Source organism: Leishmania panamensis (assembly GCF_000755165.1).
Source record: "Leishmania panamensis strain MHOM/PA/94/PSC-1 chromosome 18 sequence".
Classification (NCBI taxonomy): domain Eukaryota; phylum Euglenozoa; class Kinetoplastea; order Trypanosomatida; family Trypanosomatidae; genus Leishmania; species Leishmania panamensis.
The window spans coordinates 492,865-515,726 of record NC_025863.1 but is presented as its reverse complement, the minus strand read 5'-3'; the positions used below and the strand labels follow the sequence as shown (position 1 = coordinate 515,726).

General features: G+C 58.5%; 6 protein-coding genes across 6 annotated transcripts in view, besides 1 other annotated feature; all 6 read right to left on the bottom strand.

The window, feature by feature from the left end:
• Positions 1-75: 75 nt before the first annotated feature.
• LPMP_181280 (hypothetical protein) lies at positions 76-4,356 on the bottom strand (the record flags this gene model as incomplete). The annotated part of the gene is made up of 1 exon (XM_010699660.1): positions 76-4,356. One exon carries the CDS (start codon positions 4,354-4,356, stop codon positions 76-78), a length of 4,281 nt encoding a protein of 1,426 aa, XP_010697962.1.
• A 968-nt stretch (positions 4,357-5,324) lies between these two features.
• On the bottom strand, positions 5,325-7,319 carry LPMP_181270 (hypothetical protein; the record flags this gene model as incomplete). Its single annotated transcript, XM_010699659.1, has 1 exon — positions 5,325-7,319. One exon carries the CDS (start codon positions 7,317-7,319, stop codon positions 5,325-5,327), a length of 1,995 nt encoding a protein of 664 aa, XP_010697961.1.
• Positions 7,320-7,612: 293 nt separating this feature from the next.
• Positions 7,613-8,131: a repeat region.
• Positions 8,132-11,660: 3,529 nt separating this feature from the next.
• On the bottom strand, positions 11,661-12,593 carry LPMP_181260 (mitochondrial carrier protein, putative; the record flags this gene model as incomplete). Its single annotated transcript, XM_010699658.1, has 1 exon — positions 11,661-12,593. The coding sequence occupies one exon, from the start codon at positions 12,591-12,593 to the stop codon at positions 11,661-11,663; it is 933 nt and encodes a 310-aa protein (XP_010697960.1).
• Positions 12,594-14,346: 1,753 nt separating this feature from the next.
• Positions 14,347-16,779, bottom strand: LPMP_181250 (ttaggg binding factor, putative; the record flags this gene model as incomplete). Its single annotated transcript, XM_010699657.1, has 1 exon — positions 14,347-16,779. The coding sequence occupies one exon, from the start codon at positions 16,777-16,779 to the stop codon at positions 14,347-14,349; it is 2,433 nt and encodes an 810-aa protein (XP_010697959.1).
• Positions 16,780-18,935: 2,156 nt separating this feature from the next.
• On the bottom strand, positions 18,936-21,233 carry LPMP_181240 (hypothetical protein; the record flags this gene model as incomplete). Its single annotated transcript, XM_010699656.1, has 1 exon — positions 18,936-21,233. The coding sequence occupies one exon, from the start codon at positions 21,231-21,233 to the stop codon at positions 18,936-18,938; it is 2,298 nt and encodes a 765-aa protein (XP_010697958.1).
• Positions 21,234-21,860: 627 nt separating this feature from the next.
• Positions 21,861-22,862, bottom strand: part of LPMP_181230 (hypothetical protein) — a gene marked incomplete at both ends in the record, with an annotated part of 1,887 nt that continues 885 nt past the window's right edge. Inside the window, one exon of the mRNA XM_010699655.1 lies at positions 21,861-22,862. This exon is cut by the window's right edge and continues 885 nt beyond it. Coding sequence (XP_010697957.1) covers positions 21,861-22,862 — 1,002 coding nt within the window.

The window sequence follows — 22,862 nt, the reverse complement described above, 5'->3', positions numbered from 1 at the left end:
TGTGTGTGTGTGGTGGGGGGGGGGGGGGCGTATGCATTTGCCTAACCCGAGTATCAACGCACTGCTCTACTACCGTCACTCATCCGCTCCGTCGTCAATGACCTCCTCCACACGATAGATGCCCTTGACGGCGCGCACTAGCTCCTCTGCAGAGCACTCGGAGCACGCACCCCAGCGGCACGGATCGCCCTCCAGAAGCTGCACGGAGCCCGCGCTGTTCTCCGGCGCGCCTGGCACCATCAGCTTCGCCTCTGACTCCTCGTCGCCGCTCTCGTCGTCGAGAAAATGCACACGATTTACTAGGCCCGCAGACCACCCTGGCACGCCGTGCAGCATACCTGTATCATAGGTGACGAGGATGATCGTCAGAACACCGTTGACACCGCTGCAGGCGCGCAGCAGCGCCTTCGGGTCAGCGCGAGTGTGGGCGCCGGTCTCCTGAAGAACATCCACGGCACGAAGCGGCAGCCTCAGCGTTGCAAACGCCCTGTTGGCCATGCTCACAATGTCATGAATGTCCACTGACTGCATACGCCATTCACACACGTTGAAGGAGGGCAGAGTGTAAAGGAAGTCCTCGGCAGAAAAAATGTTGTTGTAGCGTCTGTACTTCCTCTTCTCCTCATCCTCTATGCTAACCGGGGCGCCGCCGAGCAGCGTGGGAGTCTCGATATTCATCATGATCTCCGTCGACGCGAGCGCCAGGCAAGAGAAGACGGCTGAGAAGATTGGCTTGAAGGGGTGGTGCACGAGGGCGTGTGCCATGTCGTAGCCCTTCGCGCCCTCATAGACCGATTCCTGCGTCACCTCCGTTGTCAGCAGAATCGTGCCGCGCCCACGGAGGTCAACCCTGTCCCAGCTGCACACGGCACTGAATAACACTGTCAAGGGACAGGCGAAAGAGCGGTAGAAGGAGGAAGGGCTCGCGTCGGAGAGCACTACCGTCTTCGTCGGAGCCTCGTAGTACATGACGAAGGCGAAGCCGCTGCCATCATTTCCATTCCACACTGCCGCATTTGCCTGCAGAACACTCAAGTCGTACTTGACGATCAGCTTTCGCTTGGCAGGATCGGCAATGGCATACTGGATGGCTTGCAGGAAGTCCGCCTCCGACCGTACCGGGTAGGTGGGGGTCACGCCCACCTCGGCACCCTCCTCCTTAGGCGGGGGGTTCTCTTCACAGAAGTCGTAGTGCATCGTCGTCACGCTCACGGCGTCATCGAGGGCGTAATGGGAGTAGTTCTGAATCGCAAACGCCGCCCCTTCGAGCGGCATATCGTGAGACAAAAAGTAAGAAATGTGGAAGCCGCAGAAGTTGAGGAAGCGCTCCACGTTGGTTCCCGCGAAGCCCAGTCGTTCGACTGCATCGGCCAGAACGGTCACCGGGTACGGGCAGGACGGGTACTCGAAGCGCTGGTGCACCGCCGGAGTTGACGGGGGCAGAAAGTTGCGCGCGCACTGCAGTGCGTCCTCATGAAACTGCTTCCCGTTTAGGGACTTGATCACCTTCTTGTCCTTGGATGCGACAATATAGCCGTATCCCATGATGGCGTTGTACAGGCGTGAGGCCGGAATGTGCCACGTCTTGCGGAAGCGCTTCGCGTTCACGTCAGCCAGCCGCACAATGCCGCGCTCTCCATCCACCCCGATGACAATCGCGAAGTGCGCCGGCTCGCACCTGGCATCGATACGTAGGTTCAGGGCAATGTTGATGTCGAAGCTGATAAGCATCACGCTCTGCGACTGCACTATCAAGTGCAGATGGTTGAGAAACTCACTATCGGTCATGTTGGGCTGCCCATCCGCGGCGCCGTCGCGGCGAGAGGGTAAGATGAGGCCGATGCGCACGTCCTGGTTGATCTGCAGCTGCTGGAGGAAGAGGTGATACCACACATATGCCGCCTCGATGGAGCTTCTGTTACTTTCACACACGATCATAGAAAGCGGCAGTCGCAGCTGCTGGCAAACCTTCGTCAGTGGAATACCACGCAGTTTGACGTCGCACACGTTCGCCTTGCTAAGAAGGTTGCGGCTACTCTGTTTGCGACGTGCCGAGTCTGTCAGAAGGAAGGTGACCGAAAGGTGGTGCAGCATGGCGAGGCCCAGCACATGCGGCGCAATCGTCACGTTCAGCACGCCCGTCGTGAGACCACCGGCGCTGCTGCCGTCCAGCACAAAGAGCGGGAATATGGACGGCACTTTTGGCGTAAAAGACTTGCTCTTGAAGACACGCACGAAACCGCGCGAGAGGTGCAAGTAGCTGTCCACCTGATGGACTGACTCGTAGAATGCCTGCAGGCTCACCACCTGCTCCTCCATCACGAAGTTCGCGAAGGTGCTGGCGAAATGGCGCACGTGGCCCTCCTCGCCGTCCTTGAAGGGCAGCGAGTGCTGCTCCGCCGAGAGGTACGGCGTCAGTACCTTCACCTCATGCTTCATGGAGTCAAAGCTCAACAGAATGCCAAACAAGCCAGTTGTGTTCGCAGGGAAGCGGGCGGTCGACATGATCATGGCCGCCTCCTCCTCGGTGTCGCAGTGATTGCTGCGCAGCCGCATCTGGGACTGCTCCAACACATATGGGTTGTAGTTGAAAATATACATCGACTTCTCCTCTTCGAGGTGCAGCAGCAGCTCCTTTCGGAACTGCGCCATGCTCGTGATGGGCGGGTGCTCGCCCATGCCATGGATGTCCTCGCCGAACTCAGGGTCTAGTATGTCATTGTCGAAGATGGCCATTTCACAGTGTATGTTCGCCAGCTCCTTCTGTTCGTCCTCGCTCAGGTACTGCGCCGCCTCCTCATCGTCCTCGAACTCGTCCTCTGTGCAGTTGCCATTGTGCACGGAGGTGCGGTGGTAGCACGTGTGGATGTAGTCGTTCACAACGTCGAAGAGCTCCGCCAGCGTGATGGTAGGGAATGAGATGTAGTGTACACCCATGCGGTTGGCACGCAGCACCTTCTCCACCGGCGTCGGCACCCCCGACACGTAGCTGATCGCCAGCGACGCACAGCATAGCCACGAGCACGATGCGCCGGGCAGCATTAGCTTCTCGACGTCGTGCTTGTTGAACAAGCCCGCTTCGCTGCACGTCAGCACGTCGCTGAAGCGTGGGATCGGTGCGAAGAAGAGCTCCTGCAGGTGCGTGACGAGGAAAGTTTGGCGACGCGTCGCGTTCCTGAGACCGTGGACAGCCTGGCCGTTGGCAACTACGTCCTTGCAGACCCCTCCTACGGACAAGTGCGCCGCCTCACCCCCTGACGTGCTCGCCTGGCAGGAGATGCGGCGGAACTCTCGGCCCACTGCCACCACCTCGCCCGTCTCGACGGCACCCCAGGAGAGGCACTTGAGTGGCGACGCTGTCGACGACGGCCAAGCAGCAAAATCCCTTGTTATCGTCTCTGATTCATCGCCGCTGAACTTGATAACTCCGTGATTATCGGCGGCGCCAGCCGAGGACGACGCATTTGCATACGAGACACCCTTAGACCTGACTCCTTGCCGCACGGGAGTCACCGTCCCTTGGCTGGGCTTACTGTCCTCCTCAGCCGCAGGAAATGCCTGGGTGGGTGGGCGCGCTGGTTCTTCGACACTCTGCGGCGCACCAGCCGGCAACGTGCAACTTGCATCGCTGCTGCTGCCCCTGGACCCATTTTCCGAAGATGAGTCACTGCCAATGCTGGCCTTGGGGCTCTCGAGCAAGTTAGCGCCGTCGATGGAGAAGCGAGGGTATAGCGGGTCATGCTGCTGGTAAGGTTTCTCGAAGACTGATACGACAGCAACAGCGTTAGCGGAAGGTTCTGCGATGACTGCTGTTACAGGGGATGCCGTAGACTTCCCTACCCTGGACACCTTCGACACCCGCGCCGGTGTGACAGGCGGGAGTGGCGTCGCCACTGCAGGCGGGATGGGCTGCAGATGATGCTTCACCGCGGCTGTTCTGCCTGACGTACCGTTGGTAGCGATTGGAGCGAGAGAGCCGAGTGCACCCCGCGCCATGCCGTTACTGCTCGGTGTCTCAATCGGTGCCTCGCGAGACGTCGGTAGCGACGCTGCCCGCTGCATCTCTTCGTGCAGGAGGCTCAGCTTCGCCTCGATTGTCTTGAGGTGCGCCTCCGTCTTCTCGTAGGCAGTTTGCACAGCCTGCACCGCCTGATGATGGTCGCTGGGGGCCACTGGGGCCGAGGTAAGCTTGGTTGTCTCCATGCGCGGCATGGTGCTGGCTTGAAAGTCATTGCTCTGGGGTATGTCAGCGTAGGGCAAGACCGGTGACATTGGCACCGAGGCGATGCGCGTCGTTGGGTTCAGCCTCACACGCGTCATCCGCTTCATATCGTTCGCATTCATTGGTGTTGCCATCTTGGTGGGATAGGTAGCGGGGGGAAGCGCCGGTGACGTACGCGCGACACCCATGGTAGTCGCCTTCAAGTGTGAGGCCGATGGCTGGCCAGCGGATGACGAGGCAAAGCTGGACGGCATCAGAGAAGGCAAGAAAAAAAAAGAGGGAAAAATTATAAATCTGGAGAGAGAGAGAGAGAAGGAGGAGTAAGCGACCCACCACTCCCAAGGAAGGCGTCCCGCTCTTCGTTTCGATCGTCACACACAACACACACGGTGGTGCTCGGTTTCGGCTCTGCTCTGGCACCGCCCTATCCGATTCTCTTCGGCTTTGGTTTTCCCGTAGTGGAAAGGAGTACGTGGGGAGTGACGTTGTGTTTGCTCGCAAAGGTGCAAAGCGGTGGAGAGAATGGAGGGAGGGGGCAGCAGTTGGAGTCACAGAAAGAGCCATGCGAAGTGAACACGCATGAATGAGGAGAAATATTTACAAGAGAGAGAGAGGGGGGGGCGGGGCGGGGGCGGACGAAAGTGCGCTCGAGGGTAAATGGGGAAGGGAGGGGTGAAGGGGGGGGTACTGCACAGAAGGCGAGTGTTCCTATGGGAGGGATTACTGCGAGAGCGAAGCATGTTCGCCGCGCCTCCTCACCGCGCACATCCACACTACACACTTGCCATATATTCCTACCACCTGCACGCTGCAGCTGCGCATATCGAGGGCTCTCTACGAGAGAAAGGGAAAGAAGCGCGAACAGAGAAGGCAGTGCTCTCTTCCACGATGTGTGACACCGCTTGCTTGACTTTTTCTTTATCGTTTTAAGCTGGGCAAACGTGCTAATGTGCAAGTGGATGCACAGGGTGCCGGGAGTAACGCCCACCACCTCCTCTCCCATCCCCTGAACACCGCCGCCAGCACAGCACAGACTACTCAGCATGCTCATATTGGCACCACCGCCGCGCGCCTCCCATAATCATCTTCCGTGTCACGTCCTCTACTCCACCTTGCCCGTCACGAGAACGTTGTAGGTGAGCCACAGTACCGCGCATAGAAGGCCCAAGGCGTTGGTGAAAAACATCATCTCGCGCATCGCTTCCCGCCACCCCAGCCGCTCCCCTGCCACATCATCAGAGCCTTTAGGGCCTGTGAGGCGTCGCCACTCCTCCTGACCCTTCTCCGCCGCGCAGAGAATGATATCAGCCACCATGGGGTACGTGCGAGGAGACAGCCATGAGGCCCTTCGCAGAGACACCTGCGTCAACGGGGTGGCCTTCCCCGCGGGTACGTCTAACGCAGCAGCAGGGGTGGCGATGGTAGGGTCTGGTATTATGGCTCTGGCCGCCTCAGCGAGAGCATAATCGGCTGCTGTCAGGCCGACGTCCTCCCGCACTCGGGATGCGCCACGGCGACGGCGCAGACCCGTCGATGACGATGACAACGGGGGCAAAGACACAGGTGTTACAGAGATCAAGGGAGCGGCGTCATCTGTGCTCATCGTTTCCTCCCCCTCCGGGGCCTTACGGTGCTCCAGCCCCTCCACCACACGGTCCATCTCACTCAGCGTGTCAGCCGCCAACGTAGAGGAGAGCTCCGCCGATGCAGTAGGCAAGGCACTGGGCTCATCACTTCCACAGACGTAATGCAGGAGGTGGGCATCGTATGAAACGCCATTTATGTCGTAGTACCCCTTCAGCTCGCGGTGCAGCCCAAAGCCGCGGTGGGCGTAGAAGGTGGTGGCTTTGATATTACCAGGCAGACAGTGCAACCAGACGTCTCGCACACCAGTCTGGACAACAAAGCGACGTGCCTTTCTGCGTACCTCGTCCGCCTCCTCGTCTGTGAGCACATCGGGTGCCAGTCGATCACGCAAGCGCTGCGCGTTAATCTCGTCCTCGGTGAGACCACAACTCCGCAGTCGGAGGCGCGCTTGCCGATCTTCCATCCAGTTATGCAGCTCTGGCAGGTACGTGGAGAGGAGATCCTTGAAGATGGAGGAGTGGCCTGAGGTGGGGTTCGATGACTGAGATAGCGCGGCGCAGGAAGTCGGCGGCGGCGCATCTGATGAAGCATTTGTCTCCTGTCGGCTGCCATCGCCGCCGCCCTCGGATACGCCACCCGCTGCGGAAGTGGGGGTTCCGTCAAGCAACTTCTCCACCCCTGCCGTGCGCTGCTTGACCTGGGCGTCCGCCAGCAGCGCAATCAGTTTCCGCTCGTCATAGTGCAAGTAGTCCTGCGCGTATAAGGGGCGCTGCTGCGTCACATACGTAATGAAGCGCTCCAACAACACGCTGCCCACACCGCAGGTCTGAAAGGGCAGGTCGACTGCAAAGGAGCCGATGTAGGCAGTGGGGTTTGAAAGAAGGTGGCCAGCGTCGTGACGAGCGTAGGCCATCTGGCCAAGGATAAAGCCTACCACCACAGTGTGTGCCGCGGCATCGCTGCCTTCACCGCTGTTGAGCACATTATTGGCACCCTTGTGACTACGATCAGCCGCCTTGAGAGCAGCAATGCGCTCCTGCTCCGCGATGGTTCTCTCTACTAGCGTGCGTTCCTGCACAGCATCAGCAGTCATGCTGCACTGCGAGACTGGTGGCGGAACCGAAGGTGCTGCGGAAGCGCACGATGTCGACGCAGAATATGCCGTCTGGGCTGCTGCCACCTTCGTCGTGTTGCCCTTCGCCTCCCTCCAGCGCTCTGTCCACTTCCTGTACATCTCCTGAGTCGCCAGCGCCACCAGGCCCATACAGGCGTCGTGGTTCAGCAGCCACTCGTAGTAAGAGGCGGCGTACCTGATAGGGTACGCCTCTTCGTGTATCTCATACACTCTGCGGAGCTCCGTCGCCTGCACACCCCAACGTAGTCGGAGGGAGATGTGCGTGGTCGATTCGGGCGGAGACGTAGTCCCTTCCGTGTCGTTGCATACACTCCAGGAGGAGGACGACGACGTGCTTGTAGTAGTGGTGGAAGTTATGATGGGCAAGTGCACCATCTCCGGTGCAGGGTAGCGTCGATACACCTCAACACTCTCGCTATACGTGTCCCTCGACTCGGCGCACGACGCCAGTGTTGACGAGAGCGGCATTGCTGCGGTCTGAATTGGAAGGAGGGTGAAGGCGCTACTGGGCGCGGTTATCGATGTAGTTTCTCTCCCTGTTCTCGAACTCCTCAACACGTCACCGCGGGCACGAGTTTCTGCAATACCAGTGAGAAGGAGGGTACGGAGTGTCGATATCGTACGATTGAAGAAGAAAGGGGGTGAAACGAAAGGGATGTTTTCATTCTACGTGTCCACTCTCGCACAGACAACATGAGTGAAACTCCACTCAGCCACCGGCCCGGTCCAAGGCCCATCGCGTGGGGCGAGGCAGCCGTAGACACGCCTTACAGAAAGGCGGCCGCCTCAGCACGACCCCTGGCTCAAACTCTGCACGCGCCCACGCCTCGCAGGCCGCCTCACAGCCGCTCGCCACCTGGGGCATCCCTCGGGGCAGGTCCCGCTCCCGCCCCCCACCGGTGGGCAGTGAGGGCTGCGTGAGGTACGCTCGAGTCACGCTGGCACGCCGCCCATCATGTGCAGGGCGCAGACGGGTTCACTGTCGCAGGCCGCTCCGACGCAACGCCATCCAGGACCTGACCGCCGGCATCAGCAGCGATAAACTGCTCTGGCCACCCCTACGTCGCAGGTGCCTGACCCTCTCACCACCAGAGGTGGCTCAGTATGGGCAAGGATAAGGGGACTGCCTGGCTTCTCTCACATAGAGTGGGGGTGTTTGGGCCCCAGGACGCCACGCGCTGAGGGGTGTCTTCTCTCCCCTTCACCAAGGGGAGAAGGAAAAGAAGCAAAATGGAAAACGTGTTTTTTTCAGTTTCGCTTCACCTACCCCACATAAGAGGGCCACCATGGCTGAGCACATTTGTGAACCTCACACTCATTTTCTTGCGTATTCAATCAATCACCGGACAGCATCTCAACCATAATGAAGAGCAGGGTAAGCTGCCCGCATGCCAGCCAACCAACGTGAGATTCAACGCGATTCACAAATCCCTACATAGCGAGGGAATGTGGTAGATGCGCCCCCCCCTCCCCGCCATTATATTTTCGTTTAAGCCCCATTTCTAAAATGGAGGATTCCCTCCTTTCCCCCCAAGACAAGGCAAAACAGAGCAGATGCGTGGGTGTAGGTATAGGTCGCTGGATGGTAAAGCAAGAGGAGGAGGAGTGTGAGGTTATTCGTCACCTCATCGCACCTCATTCCCTCCTTTTCTGCCCTTTTTTTCCCCCTGTAGTGGGCACGCCGCGACAGTCAAAATGAGAAGAAAGAGGAGCAGAACAAAAATAAAAAAAAGAGGGAATTGTCTGTGTGTGTGCGTCTGTGTGTCCGCTTACCTCCAGTAAAACTGGTGTGGAAACGATGCCCCCCTCCCCCCCTGTCCGTCCGTTCGCTGAATCGTAAACACACGCGGGGGGAGGCGGAATTGCCAGTCGGGAGAAGGTAACAGCCCTCGAATAAATGCAATGGCGGTAAGCAAAGACGAGCCGAGGGAAAAAAAAGGAGGGACGGTAAAAAATGGAGCGATAAAAAGACGACAAACCAGAACTCATCACAACGCAAGCGGAAAGATAAGAACAACAACAACAAGTGGGTGGGGGGAGGGGGGCATATATGCAGCACCACGGACTGCAGCTGTAATGACGGGTTGGGTAACTGACAGGCCCTCATTCGTTTCCTCCGGTGGAGCTCGGAGAACAGAAGACTAACAGCATCGCCCCCTGATAAACTCGCTTCGCGATACGCTTAACACCAAGTTGAGTCGCACTTAGCCCGCAAGAAAGGGAGTGAGAAGAAATAGAGAAGGATAAGAGGAGCCTACAGTGCAGCGCATGTAAGTGCGACTCTGTCCGCGTGTGTGTGTGTGTGTGTGCATCTGCCTGAAGTAGGGGGAGGAGAAGATGAGCGAATGCCCCAGTACTGAGAAAGATGGATAAGAGCGAGTGAGGGAGAGAGAGAGAGAGAGAGAGAGACTAATGGTCTCGGTTCGCAATACTTTCTTGTCCACCTGTTCTTGCAACATACACCAGAGCCACGGGGTGTGCACCGGTGTGCACGAAGAAACACTAAGACAGCAAAGAAGGCACGTTCACATGCAGAAAGTGTGTGGAGTAAGAGGAGCCGTCACTTGAATAGCATCGGTATGTGCTCTCTCTCTTTCTTTCCCGTTGTCGTCCCCGCTTTATCCCTGCTCTACTGCTGGTCTCTTCTTCTTTCAAGACGATAAAAAATTGGTGGCACTTCAGCCCCTTCTCTCGCTTTCTTTAAGTTAGTCAAGAGCTGGCTGAAGTTTTCGTTCTGCATCGCGTCTGTCTGCTTTGCTCGCTTGAAGCGTTAGCTGCTTCGTGTCAATGTCTCGTTCTCCCACTTCATCTGCCCCCCTCCCCCCTCCCTCCCCATCCACTACTCTCGCCTCACTGTCTCCCCCTACTCCTCCCACACTCCCTCTCGCCCTCCCGGTCCCATACCACTCTTCTCTCCCTCTGCTGTCGATACGCAGCTTCAACCCTCACCACCCCAACTACTGTGGCTTGAGAAGGGGAGAGAGACAGAGAGAGCGAAAAGTGAGACGAGGGCGGAAGGTAAAGTGTCGGAGGGGGAGAGCGGGGAGAGAAAGGCGGCCAGGCAGTAGCGACGGGAGCACACACGCACACACGAAATCGTTCGAGGCGTTCGGAAGGCAAAAAGAAGAGAAGTCAGCGAGGAGAGAGAGAGAGAGAGAGAAAAAAAAAGAGACACAAAGACGTTGCCGCGCCTTTCAGCACGTAACCTCAACAACCGCAGCGGGCAGGGAAGGACGCCCTCTTAGTGCTGCATGTGCCAGACGAAACACACAAGAAAAATAAAAATGCGTCCCGAGAGAGACGACGACGACGACGACGACGACGGAGAGCTGAAGGTGAAGTGGTGAGGGGGGGAGGTGGAGAGGACTATGCAAAGACGTGAAGGAAACACACGCATGAAGAGAGACGTCGTCACAGTACCTCCGGCAAAATCAGCATGCTCGCTGCTCGGTGTACATGGTCAAGATAGCGCAATCGTTTTCTTTGTCGTTGTTGCTGCTGTTATCGATAGTCGTTCCTTTGCCAAGAAAGTTACGTAAAGAAATATGGATGCATGTAAACTGCGTACACTGAAACAGGGAAACGCACAAGAGATCGTATCCCGAGACGGGCCTTGCGGGGGGTACGCGAGCACACGAACACGCGCGGAAATGCACGAAACAAAAGAGAGGAGGAAGAAGAAGAAGAGGGAGGGGGGGGTAGAAAAAAAAAAAAACGAAAAATAAAACAGAAAGAGAGAAGAGGTATGCCAGAAGCAAAGAAAGAGAAACTGGTAAAATCAGCCCTCCACCAAAGTGTGCGTGGGAGAAGAGAGAAATCGAAGGAAAAGGCTCAGTAGAAGCGACAAACCAGTTCCAGTGGGTGTGGCTCACTAAAGATTCCACGCAGGTACACATACACAGGCGGGCACCGACGGAAACACATCTACGTCCCTTGCTGGGCGCAATCAAAGAGGGGAGCTTCGATCATCTTCTTTGATGGGTGGAGCCACGTCGATGGGAAGGAATAGGTCTCGTATGGGCACACGTGTCGTGTGCTGGTGTACGCGGGAGCTTGCTTGCCTGCCAGCCTACGCCACTTCAAATCAGTTTCGCTTTTTCCTTCAGTGGATCGCCCTGCGAGTGTGTCTATGGTGCGGTTGTAAGCCTGCCCTACATAACTGGGCCGCGCCCGGCAGAAGAATTCACATGAGCAAAATAAAGACACTTATGACGTTGGTCTGCCCCATATCTCGGTACCGAGACACCAACGCCATCAGCGGTCCGCCATGTGCTCGTGTGTCTCTCTCGCATCCATGCGTAGGCACCATGGCCAGACACAGAGACACAAGACAAAAAAAGACTCGCCCTACCGCCCTTGTTAGTCCAGGATGACACAGCAGCAGCACATCCGCACTACAGCCTCTCCTGCCTTCCGCAAGGTAGTGCAGCACAACGCAAAAAGTCGCTATGATGGTGAGATGAGCTACAACAGAATACAACCAGACGAGCGCACATGCCCACACACACACACACAAAGGAAAAAAAAGAAAACACATTAAACAGTGGCTGTACCACCACATGCAGCACAGAAGCGAACGAAATACCGCACGCCTCTGCAGCAAACTGAGCGACGCCCTCCACACAACATTTTGCACGCTCCTTATTCGTTTTTTTTTTAACATTCCACCACACCACCACCACCCCCACCCGTGCGCACACAGACACAGTCCACACGCTACCTCTCTCGGCGCTCTCGCATAGCACGGGTAACGTACTCAATCGCGAAGAAACACAACACTGTGTGTATCGCACAGCGGCCAAAGTACGGCAGGTACGAGTCGTACATGGCCAGCACACCCTCCTCCTTGAAGATGCGGCCAATACACTGCACAGCGTTGCGGTACTTTTTCTCCACACCAGCACCAAGCTTCGCCTCCGCAGACATCCGCACACGCGCCACCTCCATTGGCATCGTCACCAGACTGTAAAACAAGGCCGTGATCACACTCGCAACGTTGATGACGAGGTTGTCGTTGAGCGGGCTCGGGCGCTTCACGTTGTGACTGCGCAGCATCGTCAGCACCTGGTCGTGCACCGCCACCTGCGACACCCCTACCATCGCCGCACGCGACGCGAGGGCGCCAAAGCCGCTCCACAGACCAGGGATGCCGCGGCTCTTCAGAACCATCCTGGAGGCCTGCAGCATGGACAGCCTCTCCTTACCCTTGTTCGTGGTCTGCAGAACAAGGCACACCTCCACCGGAGAGGACAGGAAGGAGGCGAAGACGCCAGCAGACGCGCCGGCGAGAGCGCGCTCAAGCACCGTCGTCCCAGCAGGGTCCGCGGACTTCTTCAGCCCCAGCGCAACCTCACATTGCAGGATGCCGTCGCGAAAAGCTGGGTAGCAGCCCAGACGAGCAGTTGTGTAGACCATCTGGCGCATCAGGCCGCTCGACAGGCCCGTGTAGAAGCCCCTCTTCGCCGTCACTTTTAAGGAATCCAGCTGGCTCGTGCCGGGCGGCGCCATCATCACCGTGTTTTTCCACATCTCGAAGGGGTGCGTGAAGCACCAACCAAACATGCCGGCGAAGCCTGACACGGCGAGCGACTGCCAGAGCGGGAGGGGCGGTGCCGCCGCCTTGGGTGCTGAAGCGGCCTCCCGAGACATGGCCAGGAGGCTGGGCACAAGACGCAAAGAGGAGAGAGCGAGATGAGGGAGAAACCCACGCGAAAAAGAGCGCTGCAGTGCCGATGTCAGCAGTAGCTGGAGCGGTGGTGAAAATGGTGACGTTTTTCTGTTGTTGCCTCGCGTCGCTGGTCAGGCACGTCAAGGAGTCACACGCAGAGGCAGACGCAGATGGAGACGAGGAGAGGTCGGGAAGCCTGGAGGGGAAGAGGGAGCAGAGAAGAGGCGGGGAGAGAGAGTTGAGGTGGTGCGATACGTGACCGTGCACGGGTGCAAAACTAAGCAAAGCACGGCGGTGACCAGCCACAGCAAGGAGATGCAGGAAGGTGTGAGAGAGGGGCGGCGGATGTCCCACACGGGAACGTGCAGCAACACGTCCGCGTCACCGTCGCCACCGCGCTCAGATCACTGTCAGGTCGCTGGTCTAGTCCAGCAAGGGTGGAGACACAAGGAAAGTGGACGAGGAGGTGGCGTAGATGCATCCTTTCCCCACCACAATCCGCCGACAGCCACGGCACGCGCGCTGGCACACAGAGGAAGGATGATTGAAGGTCAATGCCGTTTCCCTTTGTGGGCCAGTGCCCACGCTGTCGCTGACACCTCAGCCAGCAACGCCCATTCTCCCCTCCCCGTGCTTTGCTTGCTTTTTTCAGCGCTGCCTTCGCCTCCACTCGTATGCCCTCTGGTGGGACAATTTTGCTCATCACGGCTCCAAACGAACGGCGCTCCGAATCGGGGAGCGAAAGGCACAAGGCCGGAAAGCATGTGATGTCCTTCAGCAACAACCTGATGTACAGGCAAGAGAAAGAAAGTGGGCGCGCGTAACTTGTCAAGCCGGGGCGGCGCGGCAAGGGATGAGGAGCAGCAGCAATGCGGGAGGCATAGCATATGGGGTGTGTCGAATAAGCCGACAATCGCACGCGCATCGCCTACACCTGGCGCAAGTAGCACCGAGCCTGCATCTAGCGGTGCGTCCCATCTCCCCAGCACGCCCCTTTCACCCCCATCACACTCCCTCCGTGCGCGCCTTTCCTTCCTTTCCCAGGGTGCCTCGTCTGTGGCAACCACATGTCAAAACAAAAGCGCAAGCGGCAGCAGCAGCGCTCGCCGAGGTGCGTCTCATGCGCGAGCCCCAGCACCACACGCACATGCGCGAGAACGAAAAGCACTGCCGTGCTCACACAGACACGCACAAGGGAAAAGGAAAGGTGGCGCACGCCAATACGCGTACATGCAGAGCCACACAGAGAAGAGGTGGAGAGCGGCGCAGCATCGCGTACTGTGGGGCACACATGCACGTCCCCAGATACGTTGGCGCACACTCACACACACACAAGCCTGGGGAGATGATGATGAGGTGCTGTTTTGCTTTCTGAGGTGGATCCTAAAGGGGGGTGGGCGAGGGCTTTTTGCCATTCTTCAGAAGGGTAGCGGCGCTTGCACAAAGCAGACCCGCTGCACAAGTCTGCGAAGCCGACCAGAGAGAGCGACGCCGGAAAGGCATACAAAAAGGCGGGGGAGAAGCAACAAAGAACAAAGAGGAAGAGGGAGGACTGACACTCTCGCGCGTACCCATACGCACACTCGCAAACAAACGTGGTGGCAACAATGCGACTGCGTCAATGCATCACCCACCCAAGTTCCACTGGTACACACGCAGGGCTACGGCTTTGTTGTGACTTCCACCTACTTACCTACCCCCCTCCACCCGCCGTCTGCGCCACTGAACTCAGCTTCACGAAGCATCAGAGAAGTCCTCGATGTCGGAGCTTAGGTCCTGCTTGTCCGGCGTTGCAGGATGTATGGGAGACATGCTCATTGCCTCATCCTCATCATGAAGCGCTTCGTTCAGCGCGTTCGTGTCTGTATGGCTCGGCACTTCCTCACTGGCAGCCGCAACAGCGCGCCGACGCAGTGCGCCACGCCAGTGGTCATACAGGTGCAGCGCCGTTCGACCAGCCCGCCACACGCTCCGGTAGGCGTGCAAGATGTACTGGAAGGACCCGCTCATTTGCCCATAGCGCGCTACTCCATGGAGGATGGCGGCGTCTTCTTGCGGACTGAACTTGTAGCGGCGCCGAACTTCAGAGGTCGAAGACGACCGAGGCGGTGGTGGCAGTCGTGGTCCTGGAGGCCGCGAGTGAATGGCACCCGGCGTCACGAGTCGCGCTGCGGTACGACGGCTGCTGAGGTTACCAGTAGACAAAGACGACAAAGGCGCAGTCGGCGCACATGTGGACTGCAGCGAGCCAGCCGAAGTGCCGGCTGTGGGGCCGGCCGACTGCTCAAGCGCTGCGGTGAAGACGTCAAAAGCTCGAATGGCTGCAGAGACGCGGGCCTGCTCCTCAGTGGCATTGGTCTGCCGCTCCACTGCCGCCGTATGAGTCGGGGAGGATGGCAGTGGCTTTAATAAGGGCAATGAGTCCGCCGAAGCAGGCGCAGCCGCACCAGTGGGGTGTCGCTGTCCCGCTCCGACCCGCCGCCCTGTAGCCGTGGCAGAGGGGGCTAAAAGAGGATCTCGTGCCCCACTACCAGTTTCACCAGTACCGCTGGTGTTACGCTCATCACTCGGCAACACCCAGCGCGTAGCGCTGATGGCGGGAATGCGGCGCAGCAACGCCACAGCGTCGAGCCCGCCAGGCACGTCCTGCGCGTCGCTGTCCTGGATGACAACCTTATTGGCTCTCTCTGCGCCTTCGGAAACAGGCTCCGGAGCAGCATCCACTAGATCAGCGATTGAGGTCTTAGCTGCCGCCGCCTCGGCAGTGGTGTGCCCGGTGGTGGTGATGTCTGTTGCATGTACGGGGTTGGTCCGACTGCCATTGCTGGTGCTACTAGATATGCCGATAGCGGTTGTGGCAGTTGGGGCGGTGCTATCTGTGCTCTCCACCACTGCCGCTGACGCAGCGGGGTGGTCATTGAACGGGTTCACGTAAACCATGCTATGACAATGCTCCTGCAGCACCGCCGCAAGCGCCGCGAGGTCCACTGCATTCGTGGGTACTGCTACTATGTCCTCTCCACACGGGTCACGGAGTGGATCAGGATCGGATGATGTCAGAATCCCGCTCCCCTTGCCTTCGCTGCTGGTGCCGACCGATGCAGCTGCCGGTGCATCGCTCCATCGAGGTCGCTTGCGCGTGATCACGCCAGGACCATCAAGGTTGTGCTCTTCCGCTTGCTTCGGCACACCCCGCATGGCCTCCAATCGACGCATAACGCTTTGTATGTACAGCTCCAGATCCATATCCACTGCTTCTTGTCGCAGGGCCCCAGTCGGCCGACGCGGCAGGCTGAAAGCCCCTGCATCTCTTCTCGATGCGGTGCTGCCGCGGCGCTGCTGTCGTAGCTCCTTGCCTACTCGAAGAAGTGTCGCAAGCGCGGGCGGGTGACGTCGATCGAGAATGAATGGTCTCTCTGCGCTCCCCTCGTACATGTGCTCCTGCGGTGAAGGAACACTCTGGTGCCCTTCGTCCAATGCCGGAGCCTCGGCCCCTTCGCGTGAGCAGAGATGCAGCAGTGTGTGAAGGTCATCGACAGCAAGGGAGGTAATCGGAAATGAGTGGGACGTCGGCGAGAGCCCATCATCAGTCGCAGTGACGGGGTCAGACGGCACTACTAGAGCTGGAGAATAGCGAGGCCATGGCGATGGCAGCGACGGCTGCCGCCTCGTCTGCGAGGTTGACTCCGGTGAACAAACTGGAGAGTTGTCAGCAGGACCATTGGAGGTCACGAGTACGCCAGGAGGGCTAGCAGCGGTAGCTGTGGGCGTCGACAGAGTGAGTAGGTGTGCCGGGACGGTCAGTTGCCCCGTGTGTTCCATGACGTAAATTAGCACGGCGGCCACCAGCCCCTCACGATACGTACATGTGCGCCAGAAAACGTCGCTCTCCGCTATACTTGGAAGCGACAGGAGCGCCAGCACACCGTCGCTGTTGGCTCGGCGCACATGACTCAGAAGGATTGGATGAAGCACATCGAAGTAGTGTACATCGTGTTTGGCATTTGTCAGGAGTCCGTCACTTCCACGAGAGTCATCGCATTTGGCCATGGTGGCAGAGTCGGCACCGACACTGTGCCGCGTCTCTCGCTGCAGTTGAACCGCCGCGCTTGCCCTGTTGCCGCTGGCCAGGGTGGCAGCAATAGAGGATGGACCTGCAAGAGGCATTCTCGTCTAAGTCTTCTCTTCTTCGTGGTTGTTGCTCTTATATTTCGCTCGATGCGCGAACGAGAGAAAGCAAGCGTTCACACGAAGTGGCGCCTCCGTGTCGTGTTCGCCGACCTCTTCCCGATTCTGCTAGTCGGGAGGAATGAAAAAGAAAGGAGAAAGGGGGAGAGCGAAGGGGAGGTGGCTCACCTCTGTGTAAGCAATGAGTAGGTAGGCTCTGCTTCGCTGTACTCTGTCTCCCTTTGCCTGTGTGCCTATGCGGACTGCACGCAGGCGTATCTGAAGTATGCAGAGTACGTGGGCGAGAGGGCTCGTGCGGGTGTGCGTCTGTGTGGTCTGGATAAATTCCTAGTAAGGGAAAGAGAGAGAGCGACAGTGAGAGGGTGGGAGGGACCGCACACAGAAGAAAATTTCTAAACTGGAACAAGGAGAGAAGCAGCTAATAAGACGGAGCAACAGGCGAACAACGACGACAAGCAACGACCACAAAACCAAAGCGAAAAGGATGGGAAGGCACACGACCACACAACAGCTCAAGAACGCTCCTCGGCGTGAACAACAACGGCTTATACACACACGCGGCGTGCGGAAGCCGTGAAGAACAATAAATGGTGAACGGAGACAGAAAAAGGAAACGAGGAGAGAAGTGCGCGACCCAGAAGTACACGGACAGAGCCTTCGCAGAGTACACAGACAAAAACACCAACAAACAGAGGCCTGCAGGTGTCAGAAGAGGCCTTGTATCGATGCAGCAGCAGCAGCAGCAGTAGTAGTAGTGTGTAGTGTGTAGACAGCGAGCGGAGAGGTCGGAGGCGAAGAGGAAGGGGGAAGGCCTCCGATACAGAGGTGCGGGGGGGGGGAATGCTGAGTAGTCTGGTCCTTCTCGCCTGGGTGCCTCTATGAATGAGCGTAAACGTCAGTGCGCCAGTGCTGCTGCAGCAGCTAATTGCACTCTGTGTGTGGTTTGTTTGGGGGGAGGTCTTCACGTTCGTTTCTATTGCCGACCCACCACGTCTCCTTGATCCACAGCGACCTCCCAGGGCGTCAGGGCAGGCTGCAACTGCGCAATGGGCAGCGTCGAAGACGCACAAAGCTCTCTCTCTCCGCTTTGACGCTCCCTCCTTCTCTCCCTTAACTGATGGGAAACAGAGCGTACGCAGCGCTGGCTGCGTGGGCGTGCTGAGGTTGAGAAGACAGGGGGAGGCGTGTGTGACCAGCTGCTTTGTGTTCGCTTATGTGGGTAGGCGTGGTATGTGCCTATTTGACTCTACTGCGCTCACCTCATGGAAAGCCACGTACTAAAGCACCATCGAGAGAGAGAGAGGGAGAGGGGGAGGGAGGGAGATGTAGACGCATAAGAGACCGATCTGAAGACGAAGCTGCAGATAACGGCACACGCCGTCTGCGTAGAAAAGCGGCATCTCTGTGTTTCTGGCTGTGCGTCTGTGTGTCCGATGTGTGAGGTAGAAGTGTTCGACACCTGCATCACCTCCTCGAGTCCTTTGGGCAGTGGTGGCTGTCGAGTCGAAAGGGTCAGGGAACCATATGAGCGTCCGCTGCATCGGGGGCCACAAAAGATAATCTGCATAGTGCGCCAGCGAGGTGGAGGGGGGAGAACAATGACGCGGACGGCTTGCAGCCAGGCTTTTTGGTTCGTGCGTACGTGTCCCTTGCGTTTTGCTTGATGCTCACGCTGTAGGGAACTCGAGTCACGAGAAGGGGGATGTGCAGCGGTACCTTCGGTGTTGTCTGGCAGAGGTCAGCCTCTCCCCCCTCCTCACCCTCTCACCCTGACCAGAGGACGTCGCGTGCAGACAGCGAGAAAGGGGAAAGGGGAGCAGAGACAGCGACGGAGAAGGGAAATGTGTACGTCATTACCCTCAGCCCACCCTCCCTCCCTCTCCCCTCCTCGTCCAGGGTGCCAAACTCACTGGCAGGCTAATATACATTGTGAGGCACTGAAAAACACTGACGTCAACACCCCCTTGACAGACAAAGGAAAAAGACGCAAAAAAAAAAAGAGCGACAGGGGTGAAGATGGAGACAGACGCAAGAGAGAGGGAGTAGGAATGGAGGGCGAAACACGCAAGCACTTCCCTGGGCTCGCCGCCTCACTGCCATGGCCACCATCACGTACAGACCCCCCCTCCCCTTCCCTAGTCAATGGAGAAGATGTACTTGTTTGACAAGGGCAGTGAGTTCCGTTTCTCCCTGGCAGCGTGGGTAAGTCGCTCCAGCTCCTTCTCCGCTGCAATCTTACGCCGAGCTTTGGCCGCCTGCACCTCTGCCTCCTGCGCCGCTTGGAGAGTCTCAGCCTCCTCGCGCGCCCTTGTCAATTGCATCTCCGCCTCTATCATGGCCGCCCAGGCCTGCTGACGTGCACGCATAGTCTTGATGTCGTCGCCCTCTTCGTCGCCGACGTCGGCGGCCGGCAGGGTCGCCGTGGTCACCGGAGCTTTGCGAATAAAAGGAATCGCCTCTTGTGACTTCTCGTGAGCCGCAGTGACCTCGGCTTGGGCACTGTCACTCGCAGAAGCGACAGCCGTGTGCTGCATCTGCTCGTCAGACTTGTCGCTGCCGTTGTCGACAGAAACACACAAAGCGGTGGTGGGCACAGAAGGAGATGCGGGTACCGAGGCATCAGGCTTCTCGATATCGACGGTATCCGCTGCTGCCTCCCGCGCCTCTCGCGCGGCCCGCACTTGCGCCATCATCACCGCCACACGATCCTGGTCGCCGATGTGCGCCAACTCAGGGCCTCTCGAGGTCGGTGCAGCGGGGGTCGGCAGTAGTGGTTCAGCGGAAGTCTTTTCTGGCGATTCAGCAGGTGTGACTGACGCAGGTGATGCGGCTGTCTCCTTGGCGAGTGCCTTCACCCCCACCTCAGCAAACGAGGGACTTGGCACACAATGAGACGACTGTGACTCGGACTGTTGATTTATGGCTGCCTTCTCTGAAAATTCACCTATGCACTCGTCCACCGCGTCGCCTGTCTCGCCCTGCAGTGCCTTACGCAGCTGCTCCGCGTTCGGCGCGCCATCCGGCAGGGGAGGCGGGACCACCTTCAGCGTCAACGTAAGCACGCCACGGGAGCAGTCAAACTGAGCTTTCCGGGGCGCCTCCTCCACCGTGAAGGGCAACACGAGCAGCCCTTCGTAGCGGCCCTGGCCCTCGGTCGGGTCGATGCGCACCGCCTGGCCGTCTGGGGTAATGGCGATATCCAGCACTGAAGCTCGCCGCACCCCTGCAAACGTCAGCTTCACGATCAGCTCCTCGGGAACCCCGACGCGCTTATCCGAAACCCTCCACTGCCATGCATCGCTGATGTCGACGGAGCCGCGGTGGGTGATTGTGTACGGCGGCAGCGCCGCAGTCTTCGACGAGGTTGCGGAGGCAGCAGCGGCCTCGCTCACGGTGCCCTTCGGTCCCTTCGCGCCACCAGTGCCTAACGACGTTAACGCCTTGGCAGAAGTCGTGCTGGGTGATGGTGATGCGGTGCTTGGGCTGCAGTCACTGTCCTTAACGGCTGGCAAGTTCTTCGTCGGCCTTGTCAGCACCGGCGCACGTGGGTCCGCGTCAAATAGCGACCCGCCCGTCCGCGAGGAAGACCGAATTGTTTGGTTCAGCGGGGTACCAATGGATACGATGCTGCTAGGCAGGCGGCGGAAGCGAAAGCCGTTCGACTCGCCATAGCCACTATTGATGTGCTCGACAGCGATCTCCGCCAAGAAGCACATGAAGCGCGGGCTACGCTCTGCCAGGGCGAGTGTTGAGGGGTGGAACACGACATCACGCACGACGCACACCGATGGTGAGGACGACGACGCAACTGCACTGTCACACGCTGCTACGTACTCGGCTGGGATCGACGCAGACGGGCTGGACTTCACTGGCTGATACGCCTCCACGCGTCGCTGCGATACAGAGACCGGTACCTCCCAGTTGCTTGCCTTGGCGTCCCCCGTGGTTCGCTCGGTGAAAGCCTTCACCTTCTCGCTTGAGCAGAAGTTCAAAAAAGATCGGGCACTGCTGGGTTTCGCTGCGGTGCGTGTGCTGGCAGACGTGTCAAAGCCCAGTCTCTTGAGCTCCACCGCCGACACCGCCGTGTTCGACGACTCCAGAAGCTCCACTACAAACGCGGCACGCGGGAATACAAACTCGAAGCTGAAATCGCCACCCTCTCGCGCCTCTCGTTCGGCCTGTTCTAGGTACGCCTCCTCCTCGCGTCGTGTCTCGGGGTCCTCCAATGACTTCATGTACTCATGCATCAGCTCCGAAAAGACAGGATCCTTCATCTTTTCCTGGATCACAAGTAGTTCCTCCTGGGTTGCGGTGAATTTCTCGCCGACCTGCCCTGCCGCCGTCTCAGCCCTGCTGGTGCTGCCACGGCCAGGCGAGGCAGCACCAGCAGGGCTGAGACGGTTCCGGGCGAGGTTGATATGCTCTAGTGGCATGGCAATGAAGACCTGAAGAAGAGAAAAGAAGGGGAACGTTATGAATCAAGGGGAGTTCGGCTCGCGTGTTGAGGAGGTTCTATCAAAACAGCGCATGCATAACCCATCAGTGAAAGAGATTGGGCGGAGGTGGGGGAAGCACGCACGGATAGGGGAAAGAAGGAAAAGGAGGGGAAGAAGAATGCTGAGAGAAGAACAGAGATGTGCAAGTAGCCGCAGCAATGGATAGCGAAATGTGTCTCCAAGAAGATCCGCGTGTGATGAGTGGTATGGATTGGCTGCACATGGTGAGTAAAAGTGCAGGAACGCGAACGGCATCACTCAGTGGCTTGCAAGCGACAATGAATCGATATCCGGCGCTGAAAGCTCAACATAGTGGGGCCTCCTCGTGCCCACGCCAGTGCAAACAGCACTCCTTCTCCAGTCGTTCCACTTAAAAGAAGAGTCGCTTTGGCTCGAATCACTCCCACTGGCGAGCGCTTGACTCTTTCAGTTCTTGTTGACTGACCTGCGTGTCACCAACACCACTACCCCGCAGGGGCGACTGCACGCACGCGTACGCAGATGCGGAGGGAGGGAAGTGACCAAACACGCTCGACAGGAGGTCCACCGCCATCACCCCCTGACCTACCCGACCCGCGGAAACAGCGACGATCGCATGCCCACGCGCCGCTCCACAATTAGCGTCGCCATCTCGCGCAAGTCCTGCGCACTGTAGAGAGCATCACACGGCGGCACAAAGCCCCACTGGAGTAGCCAGCTTGCTTTGCCCTCAGGCGTGTCAACCTCCTGCCTCCCAGGGTGTTGCAGCCGCCGAAGTTGAGAGGCGAAGGCAGAGTCAACGTTGGCACCGCCGCCGCTGATGCCACCGACGCTTTCCGCTAGTGCGACCACATCGGAGTGAGGGAATAGAGTGCGCATCACCTCCTCGATATCCCCTGCGTCTGCAATAGCAGCGCTGCCGTGCCGACGCGCATCACTCCTCTCCTCCGCAAGCAGGGACGGTGGCTGTGCGAACAGGTGACGACCGGCAGGCTTGTACGCCCCATCGGACGCCGAGGCGTAGCACAATGTCAGTTCTGCGCCCGCCGGAATATCGCGCAGCGCGAAGACGTGTACGTATGGCTGGTAGAGAAGCTCTCCAGGCACGCCAGCAAGAAGGTTGTCCAGGACGTCAATGCCGCACATGGTATCCTCGGTGGCCATAGTGTAGTAGCAGTTCGGGAAGGGGCTGTGGTTCAGCTTGTCGATCATGGGCAGTAGACTTGTGGTGCCGGTGCGGTGGGAGAGAACGAGGCTCACCCACCACGCATACTCAGGGCGAGAGAGGCGCGTGCGCAGGTAATCACTGAGCGGCTCGCCAGCCATGTCTTCGTGGAAGAAGGACATGAGCGAGAGTGCAGGGCTGTCGACCGCCTCGCTGGCGTCATCACCAGCATCAGCGGAGTGTGCAGGCACCTGGGGTGGCTGCGTTGTCGATCCATCTGTAGTCGCTCTAAAGAGCTGCTGCACGTCCGCTGTGGTTAGGAACGGCAGATTTCGACTCGGCACGACGCTGTCGCACAGGTAGGATGTGTAACCGTGATGCGGCGAGGTGACGTCCGCGACAGCGCTCACGAGTTGGCCCAC